Source organism: Strix uralensis, chromosome 8, assembly GCF_047716275.1.
Source record: "Strix uralensis isolate ZFMK-TIS-50842 chromosome 8, bStrUra1, whole genome shotgun sequence".
Lineage (NCBI taxonomy): Eukaryota > Metazoa > Chordata > Aves > Strigiformes > Strigidae > Strix > Strix uralensis.
Window position 1 is genome coordinate 25,755,489 of NC_133979.1, and position 10,646 is coordinate 25,766,134.

Here is a 10,646-nt window from a genome sequence, read left to right on the forward strand (position 1 = left end):
GGTTTTACTTTTAGTCCAGCTCCTTCTCGTATTATGGGTACAAACCAGCAAAGTGTGCTCTTTGTTCACTGTCAAAACTGCTTGTGCAAAGACTGAATGGATAGGGGAGACGGAAATCCTTTACTGTGCAGAAGGTGATCCTTAGGATAAGAGACAGAGCGTTCTGGTGAGCAAGTGTGAAAACACTTGACCTTACATTGTTTCTCGGACTGTTGTTTTGTAACATTGAATCCCAAAGGTGATCCATGATTTAGGAGCACAGAAAATCCATTACATTATTTTTGTTTCAAAAGTGCGAGTGTCGAGACATTTCCTGTGACATTAGCTATAAACACATGTTTTTTCTTCCAGAACAAGTCGAATGCACCTAGTGAGAGCAATCTTACCCTGCTCTGCAGCAGTGCTAATGATCAAGCAGAGTGGAACCTTGGTCAGGATGACAGTGTCCTCCATGGGAAGCAGCTCCCTCCATCGCCTAGGAAGCAAGTTTCTTCTGGTGGCCATAGAGAATCTCTCTCAAGGCTGGAAGAAGAAAGTAGTGACTTTATTACTGACCAGATGGACACCACTAGTATGACATCCCCATCTCCAGTACAATCAAGTGCCCAGTTTGCTTCTCTAGAAAGTTTCAGAGCAGGTTATTCTTCCTGTAAGTATGCAAAACGGAATGAAACACTAAGCAATACCTCAGGAGATCAGCTCCCAGCTAGTCTTGCTCAACATCCATCCATTCTGGTCCCTTGGGAGAAAGATGGGAAGGAAGGAAATGAAACTCCGGAGGAGGGTGGACTTCTCGAAGAAGTGGTGTCATTATGTAAACTGAGTTCTGCTTTTCACTATGGTTTAAATATTTCAAAGGATAGCTTATCCAGCAGTAGCAGTGGAAATAAAACGTAAGAAAACTATGAGAAGAGAAACTTGACTCCCATCAGAAGTTAAAGGGAGGCTACTCAGGACTCCATATAACTCTATATAACATGATAACCAAAAGATGAAAAAGGAATGAGATCTTCGATTATAAAAATAATTCTCTTCAGTTGAGTATGCATTTTCTGCCATTGGGACATCTGCTTCTATGTTTACCCAGTTCATTTGTTGGCTGTAGTTAGGTCCACAAAATGGAACTAAAAATATGAATGCACTCTTAAATCAGGTACTAGTTAGTCTCTGTTAAAAATACAGCAGGTGTATGGTGCTTCCTAGCATTTGCTTCCTCTGAGCAGCAGGAAAGGTATCACCTAACAGATAACCAGGTTTTGAAGGTACTATATTAATCCCATTTAGCATGAAATGAACCAAGCAATCTGATTTGTCTGAAATGTACAAATGTTAATATTTGTAATGAATAATAATTGCCTTAATCTTTTGAGAAGAGGTTTAACTATCTTAGAAGATGAATGCAAATCCACAAAACAGCAATAATGATTTTCCATGGCAAGAATTTGCTTCAGCAAAGGTGGGCGAAAAGGAAACTTTTTTTAGACTAAGGAATTTCTTTTTAATATATCTTGGAACTTACTCCAAACTAAAACTGTGGCCCTGTCTTCCAGACTTCAAAAAGGTAGCGCATACTTTTCTCTCTTCTGTAAAGTACATGAAGTGCTGAATTATAATGTGACATTTATTAACTTCTGTTTACAACTAAGACACTTTAAAGATATATTACCCAGTTTCCCTAGGTAGACTATTTCACCTAAAAATTTTCAGAAAGGAAAGTGTAAGTGGAATTGATAGATTTCTATTATTTTTTTATTTTCTGCAGTTCCATAGTGTTTGAAAACTAATTTGTGCCTCTTCTGAACTATTGTCTTTCCATTTTTAGTAGCTACCTTTTTGAAGGTAGATTGAATTACTGTTACTTAGAAGTCCTATTTAGTTAAATTATTAAAGAGTCATGACTGAAAATTACTTGTAACACTAGAAAACTAAAATTACAGATTCAGCTTGAGACTGCATGTATCCAACTCTCATTTTAGCCAAGTTGAACAACCAAAAATCTCTTTCTAAATTCAATGAAGGAGAATAAATGGACTTGATGTATATTCTCTTTAGAACAAGCATTTGTCCTCCTCCTGGCAGCTTTCCAGAGAAATATTTGGATATTTAAAGTCTGAAAATTCTGCTGCTAAATGTAGCAGCTCTTTCCTTTTTTTTTTTTTTTTTTATTTTTTTTATTTTCCTGTCCATTTCTTTTTCCACCTTTCCACCTTACAATACATACATTGTCCTCCACAATAGCTCAGGACAGGCATGAAGTAAGTTTCAGCAGATTGGAATTGTCGGTTTTGAAGGATATTTGTGATGCAGTTGGCAGAAGTAACACACGAGTATAAAATGAACATGTCTGAGAAGAATCCTTTCCTGGTCTTCTAAACTCACGTCAGAAACCTTTTTTATTTCTTTCCCTCTTTGGCATGAACGTTAGTCTTAATCTCAGTATAGGCCTGAGTGAGCATGTTTATGAGGTCAGTATTTGGATCAGATTGTGCTTTAATATCTTAGTAGTAGTTTGTAGCAAAGTTTAATATCAGTTGCCACACTGAGATTTATGAATTAATTTTCCTTTTAGCTAACACAAATGGAAAGGTTTTTTTCTGGTTGCTTTATTACCAGGCAGCTGACCTAAGGGAATGTATCCATATCATTACAGAGGCAATGTTTGATGCTTTACCAAAGAGATGCTTTACCAGTAGAATGAGACCTTGGCTTTGTTAATGCAAAAGTTTCAGCTTGTTCCAGAACGAGAAGGGCTGGGCCAGTACTTGTCGTTGAGGATGAGCCTCCAGAATTAATTTTTTTAATTAGTACAATGAAGGTAAAAGGTGTAAAAGTGCAAATCTTACAGACACATCTGAGGGCATCTCAGTCTGCATTGCTGGAGAATCTCAGTATTCCAGAGTTAAAGGTTGTATGTCCAGAGGTCTGTACTTCAAAGTATTTATCTATCCTTTGGTTTCCTCTTGTGTATCAGCATGCTATGTTGTGGATTTTTTTTTGTAACATAAAAATGTTATTTGGCAAAACATTTTGCACTATTAAAACTAAAAAGTATCATAAAAATTATTTAAAATCTTCACTCTAAACTTTCCAGGTGGGTCACACCAGGTGGCTCAGGTGCTGTTTAGATGAGAAAGCTGCAGACCAACCTCATTGATACTTGATTAGAGATGGTATTAATAACTCCGTAGAGGGCTTTTTTCTCCTTTGCTGGTATTAAACATTACCCAAACGTAGTGCTGCCAAGTGTGTCTGTAAGAAAACAGGCAACACAAAGGTTTTTGTGCTTGTAGTGCTTCTCACTTGTCCTCATTCCTGCCCTTGGCATGCCTTGTGTCGACAAGAATTTCAAGATTCACCTTTTCTTTTCCTCTGCATTTGACATGCTGTTTCTGTCCATTGTTCCATCTAAGATGATGTTTTGTTTTCTTCATTTAGTAAAGATAATAAACAGTATTAATGTCCTAAGGAGAAAAATAGAAAATTCAGAAATTATGGCCATTATTACTTTCAAAACCATCAAACACATAAGTCCAGGAATGCTGCCAGAAAATGGTTTTCAAAAATGCCTCTATGATGAAATAAATCTTACTGGCTTTACATGAGAGTTGGGCACTGAACTCCTATTATCACATAGACTGTCCCATTCTCACCTTTGTGGAAAAAATATGGAAGCCATGTGAGGCTGCTGATACTCTTATAGTTGTTATAAGGATCATAAAATTGAGAGTTTGATAGTGGAATCTTTCAAAATTGAGGCACTGTAGTAATAATTCACTGTTTCACTGAGTGAAAATGCAGGCTGAAAAGAGGTAAACTGATGAACTAAAAGATGGAAGGTAAAATTAGAATTATTTTTATTTCAGTCAAAATGTTAGTTACTGTGTTTATGCCACATTGTTTCCTTATTATTTATAGAGCCCATAGAGTGTTTACAGTCATTAAATAGTATGTCTTTTTTGGTTTTGAACCTTGTATGGGTTCAAAAGTAAGTCAGTCTTATATCTATGTTGAATTTAACTGTAGGTACAGTTTTAACTGTAATATTACAGAATCTTTTCCGCTTACTATCAGTGATCTTTTAAAAAGGCTAATATTTGTGCCTTATTTAAACAGAATTACCAGTTACCAAATAGATAAGAGTCCAAACTGCTATTTCCAGTTCAACACTGTTTTTCTCTGTCCTTGTGATAATATAAAACTGTTTATTGGCTATGTATACAGTATTTTTATTACCACATTGGGTTCTATATTAAGATAAATTGTCCAGGTCCAGTGCTTTTTACAAGTTTTATACTTGTATGCTTTTTATTTGTGGAAGTCCCTCTAATGTCTCTGAAAATCATCAATATTCATCACCAGCTACTGCTGAGGACTGAATTCTGCTCAGTCAGAGCTCCTGTGGTCATCTTCAGAGGCATCTCTTTTCATCAGGATCTCAAAAATCTTCCCATTTCTCCTGTTTAAGGGAGGTACCAGGCTATTTGATTAAGCTTTGTGATCAGTTACACATAGGAACAAATTTCTAATGTAGAAAGTCAAACTAGGACTTGAATTTAATATCTTCAAGTTTGTTTTGCATAGATGTCTGTTTGAAATGAGCTGTATCACTCATCTGGTTTGGGAGGAAAACAGTAAGGGCAGCAGAAAGAGAAAGAGATTCCTGGGTTGTTCCAGTGGGGTGTGGTGAAGCAGGAGCCCAGGAGTCCTCATGAGGGATAATAACTATGAGGAAATCCAGATTTCAGGATATTGTTTAATGTGCTATCTCAGTTGTAGTGATTCCAACCCAGCTATGTAGGCAAAAGTAATATTGCCTATGGAATTAATCCCCTGTGGGATTTGCAGAATGGATAATATGTTGTCCCAGTCAAAGCCTTCCCATCCATGTGTATAGAGATGCAACATGTGAAAAACAGTGCAAGATATTCAGGGAAGGACAGTACTGTGGACGCAAAGGTGATCCCTACCTACCCTCTATGCATGCAGAGGGAAGTCTGTGTAGAGTAGGCAGTGGTTTGCTCTTCCATCCCACATATTTGGGCATCATGTAGCTCAAAAAAAAATAGACTTGTTCTGAAGGAAAAATGTAGTTGTAGAAGTTGTCATAGAACTTGTTGACTGAACCCTTCATTGTCATTTAGCATTTCAGTAATACTGCTGCTGTTTGGGTGGGGTCATCAGAAACTCTCTGTGCTGGCCGAAGTCCCCTCTCAGGCATTGTAACACAGACTTCAGCCAGAGTTTTAGACACATGCTGGGTGCTTTTGAAAATCCCACCCAATCTATTAGAGGAGTGTTTTAGATCTCAAAAATCTGTTTTAGATGTCTTTTCAGGTTGTAGAATGAGCTATTTTACAACCTTGTGTTCTTGTAAATGACGTAAAGTCAAGGCAAAAGAACAGTTAAGCCAGGCTTTTAAAACAGCTTCAATTTCTCCACCTACAGTCAATCTATTCAGTCCTACAGAACAATCTTTCATTGGTGCAGCTGTCCAATGGAATTGCTAGAAGCATCTAAACTCTTTTCTCTATGCATGTAATTAATTGAAGAAACATTTCATGCAATAATCAAAGTGCCAGCATGAGGCCCTTTTGCAAATGCACCCCCTGTGTAATACTGACTGTAGTACTCTGTCCTGCAGAAAGGAGCCCCGTAACCACTGACCTCCCGGACTCCGCAGGGAGAGGTCAAGGGTGGTCTTTATTTCCAAGGGAGTTAGCATCTTCTCTCTTGGCTCTAGTCTAGCTGCTGTGAGACTTCAGCCAGCATGTTCCCAACAGCCTGAAATTTCAGGCTAAACAAATGTGGCTAATACAATGAGGCAAGCAGCTTCCTATTGCAAAGCTCAGGATGGTGAAAGCTGTCTGTTCCCATAGTATTGTGGTAAATCTTTGGAGAATGAATGTAGAAATAAATGCACCAGCAAAACCAGTATGAATGGTGATTTGATTTGTCTTCATTGACTTCTTTGCTGCTATTAGATGTGTATGTCTCTGCCAAGCATTGTTTACCTGTTAGCAGAATCTGGGCTGAATAGAGCATGTCCTCATCTTCGCCCCAAGAGCATGGACCACAGCTGGTCTAGAATTCATGATCTTGAGGGTGGTTGAAAATAAAGGAATGGAAAAGGGATGGTATGGGTTTTTTGTGCAAAACCTTCCTTGATTTACTTTGTAATGTCTGTTTTACAGTTTTAGTCAGTGGCCAATTGAAAGTACTTGACAGGCCTTTCCTGGAAGCTGCTAAACTTCTTCTAAATAGAGTTGCCTGATGAGTCCACAGCCACCTTAGTCTAGAGGGCCATCCACCATCCGTGCAGTTGACAGGGCCATTGCCATTTTCTGCTGGGTTGGACTATAAAGCAGATAACACAGTTGGAAGTTACTCCAAGGTTTACTGTTGTAAAGGGTACTCAAATTAATTTGTACTATTACTTAGGTCAATACTAACGACATTTGTATTTAGAGTCCAGTAACAGTATTAGCATTTGAAAAATAAGTTGAGTTCAAGTTTGTTATGTTTCTGTGTGAATTAACATTCTGTTTCTGTTAAAAATAAGGGAGCTACTTGGTTGTGGGGGGAAATGTGTTGACTTTCAAATCTTCAGTGAATTTTGTGCAATATTTCTCCTTGTTTCACAATAATTTAGTAGTGCACATCTGCTTTTCAAGCAGATTCTTGAAATGGTATTTTTCAAAAATGTGTAAAATTACATGTAGCTTTGAAATATGGTTGTATGATAAAAACATGAAGAATATATTCTAATGAGGCAAATGTATATTTCCAATGACTGGGAATGATTATGGATGTCACATTCTATGGAAATAATAAGGCCTAAGCCAGTGTTCTCATACCAGTAGTTCTAGGTAATTCTTAAAACTATAACCCAGTTAAATTGAAGTAAGGTTAAATATTAGAATTTATGATGTTTATTTTATCATTTACTCATTTGTTTATCATTGATAAAAAGATAAGGAGTTAAGCATTGCTTTTCAGTACCACCAATGAGATGAGAGTTCATGGTGATGACCACATGTGTTAAGAATTTAGTTTGTGATATCCCTAATTATCATAAGTCATTACTTAAAATATCTACTAATGTTGCCAGTATCCTTTTAATTTTTTGTAAATTAATTTCTTTGTATATTGATGTACATTTTGTTTTAACCTTTGGTTTTCTCTTGAGAACTGCTTTAAATTAATATACTTGAATGAGGCAATAAAGCACTGTGGAACAGCTAGTCTTGGTGCAGCTTATGCACAAGCACGTCATGTCTGTTACCTTACGATTTTTGAGGAGGAAGAAAAATTTAAAATGCTTACATGTTTAGCCAACTGACAATTGGTATTTGTTATTTTTAGATCTGTGTCAGATACGATGAGAAATGCCTCAACACGGAACAAAGCAACATTATGTATCCCAATGCTTCTGATTTTTTTTTTCAGAATGTTTTTTTAGTGACCTTTGAAGACCGTTCCTGATAATGTCCTTGTTGTGAGCCTTTGATACTTATAAGAAGGGCATGAAGTACAGGATGTTTTGAGGTTTTATTGATCATTTTAATATTTCGGAGATTTTAAAAACAACCAGCATTGTCCTAACAGTTTTAAAAACTTAGTTAGTTACTGACCTTTAATAAAACTAGAACCAAATCTAAGAATTCACTCCATGCTTTTGCACCCTCTGGACTACTGTTCAAAGTCATCTCAAGAACTGTAATCAGACCTTAGACTACTGTCAATAGTGCACTGTGTAGATGTAGTAGATGAGCTGTGATGTGTGGTGTATTTTGTTTTTTTCTTTTTCCTTCCAAGTTTGTGGCGTCAGTGGAAGTTTTTTGTGAACTCCACATTACCATAAAGTGCCCAACACTGTACTATAAAATAAAATTCAACAATATCAAAATTCCTTGGGTGGTGCAGGTTCTTGTTTGATGGGTTGATCTGAATAGCATTTTCATGCTTATCAGGCAAAAAGGTTAAAATAACACAATGATACTGTATTGTACTGGAAGTTTTTCTCCACTGAACGATCATTTCAGTATCTCAAATATAGAGAAAGCTGAATGTGTTTTCTTATTAATTACTGTTTATAGAGTACAAAAGTTAAATGCTGATGTCCTTTGTAATTCCAGTGATATTTTGCTTCTTTTAAAAATCTTAGGTAATCATGCCTATTTGTTAAACATGTTTAACAGATCTGTAGATCTTCAAGTTCTTACCAAAACCCATATTACCTCATTTTATAGATTAAGAAATTGAGATATTAAGGGGAAACTGCATGTAGAAGGTACAGTAGTAATAACTGGTGGGTGCTATGGTTTGAACCTTTAACACTGTATATTAAAAAAAAAATAATAATTATGATATCAGCAAGTATTTTGTACTGTTAAGCCAAGTATTGTAAGTATCAGAGAGGTTTTGAGGATACTGCTCATGAGGGAAGAGGGATGCCTAGCTTCCTCCTGTAGCTGTAATTGGATCTGACTGAAGGGTCAGACTGTGTGCTGCTGAGAGCTGCTGGGACCTTACCTTTCAGCCCCCAGCATGCAGTCCTGGTCTTGACACCACCCACTCTTCCTGGCTCCTCTCACGCCTGGACTCCAGCCCCTCTGGTGCCCAGTGGCACTGCTGGGCTGCGTGGCTCTGTTGGGCATGGGCACGTCTGGTGGCGTGCCTTCCTTCCCACCTTCTCACTGCTGGTGGGGAGAGGCTGATGCAGAAAGCACCTCTTGGCTTCAGTGGTGATCAGGAATGAAGACGAAGATAGGTTTATTCATAACTTAGGCGACACAACACATGTGGTGGGTTGACTTTGTCTGGATGCCAGGTGCCCACCAAAGCTGCTGTATCGCTCCCCTCCTCAGCTGGACAGGGGAGAGAAAATATAATGTAAGGCTCATGAGTCAGGATAAGGACAGGGAGAGGTCAACCACCAATTACTATCATGGGCAAAACAGACTTGGCTTAGGGAATTTAGTTTAATTTATTGCCAATCACATCAGAGTAGGGTGATAACAAATAAAACTAAATTTTAAAATGCCTTCCCCCCATCCCTCCCTTCTTCCCAGGCTCAACTTTGCTCCCAGTTTCTCTACCTCCTTCCCACCAGCAGCGCAGGGGGACAGGGAATGAGGGTTGTGGTCAGTTCATCACCTCACTCTGCTGCTCCTTCCTGCTCAGGGGCAGGACTCCTCACACTCTTCTCCTGCCCCAGCATGGGGTCCCTCCCACAGAAGACAATCCTCCACGAGCTTCTCCAACATGGGTCTTTCCCACCGGCTGTAGTTCTTCACCAGCTGCTCCAGCGTGGGTCCCTCCTACAGGGTGCAGTCCTCCAGGAACAGACTGCTCCAGTGTGGGCTTCCCATGGGGTCACAGCCTCCTTCAGGCATCCACCTGCTCTGGCGTGGGCTCCTCCACAGGCTGCAGGTGGAGATCTGCTCTGCCATTACCTCCATGGGTGCAGGGCACAGCTGCCTCACCAGGGTCTGCACCACGGGCTGCAGGGGAATTTCTGCTCTGGCACCTGGAGCACCTCCTCCTCCTCCTTCTTCACTGTCCTTGGTGTCTGCAGAGTCCTTTCTCTCCCATGTTCTCACTCCTCTCTTCGGCTGCAGTTGCTCTTGCGGAGGTGGTTTTTTCCCCCCTTCTTAAATCTATTTTCCCAGAGGTGCTACCACCATCGCTGACAGGCTCAGCCTTGGCCACTGGTGGGTCCCTCTTGGAGCCGGTTGGCATTGGCTCTGTTGGACATGGGGGAAGCTTCTAGCAGCTTCTCACAGAAGCCACCCCTGTAGCCCCCCCAGCTACCGAAACCTGCCACAGAAACCCAATACAATGTACCACAGTAACGCATCATAAATATGTTATCAGATAGGGCTTAGCTTTTTAATGTAGTTGTTTTGCTGAGTCATTTTATGCAAGTGTATAACTATAATTCAGTTAGGATTTGACATTAAATGACTATGCAGTATAATATGATCTGCGATTCACTCTTCTAAATTAAAAGCATTTTGATATCTTATGCAGACAAACCATGGAGACTGGTTTCGATATTGATATATTCAATCCACAACTGATGAAAAGATTACAAATCATGTTCATACAGAACACTGAGGGTGTGCTTTTAACGCTTGCTCTTAGACTTGTACTAGCTTACTGTAGCCAGCAGAGTCATACAAACTGTGAAGACTGGTAGTGCAGGGATCTTCACTGCTGGATTAAGCATAGCACACCTTGCAGTCATTTCTTCATTTCGACAGTAGACGTGCCCGCATTTATTCAGCTATTAAAAAGATAGCTGTGACAATGAACTTCTTGTCATAGGTCCAGATTATGAGCCAGTGGAGGACATTATAAAAACGTAGAAGCCTTTAATTTTTGCAGGAGGAGTGAGTAAGTATGATAATCTTTCAGGTTAAGCTTGCCTGCTTTCCTTAGTTTGTTATCTCAGGGCACTGAGAGCGCGGTTGCAGCTTGCTTTCTACAGATGTTTCAGTTCAGTAAGTTCTTTCAAACCCAAGCATGGGAAAGGATTGAAAAAGAGGAAGTCTGAGTTAAGTTGGCAAATTTTACACAGATGCTACAGCAGAACTCTGTTCCTATCAATGCAATTATACCAAGTGTCTGAAATATGACTTCAG

At 39.1% G+C, this 10,646-nt stretch overlaps 1 protein-coding gene across 3 annotated transcripts in view; it reads left to right on the forward strand.

Moving 5' to 3' along the window:
- DENND1B (DENN domain containing 1B) overlaps positions 1–7,910 on the forward strand; it is a 170,507-nt gene extending 162,597 nt beyond the window's left edge. For all 3 annotated transcript variants that reach the window (XM_074876747.1, XM_074876748.1, XM_074876749.1), the window contains one exon: positions 352–7,910. In XM_074876747.1, the coding sequence (XP_074732848.1) occupies positions 352–897 (546 nt within the window). In that variant the 3' untranslated portion in view covers positions 898–7,910. The remainder of the gene's footprint in view (positions 1–351) is intronic.
- Positions 7,911–10,646: the final 2,736 nt, after the last annotated feature.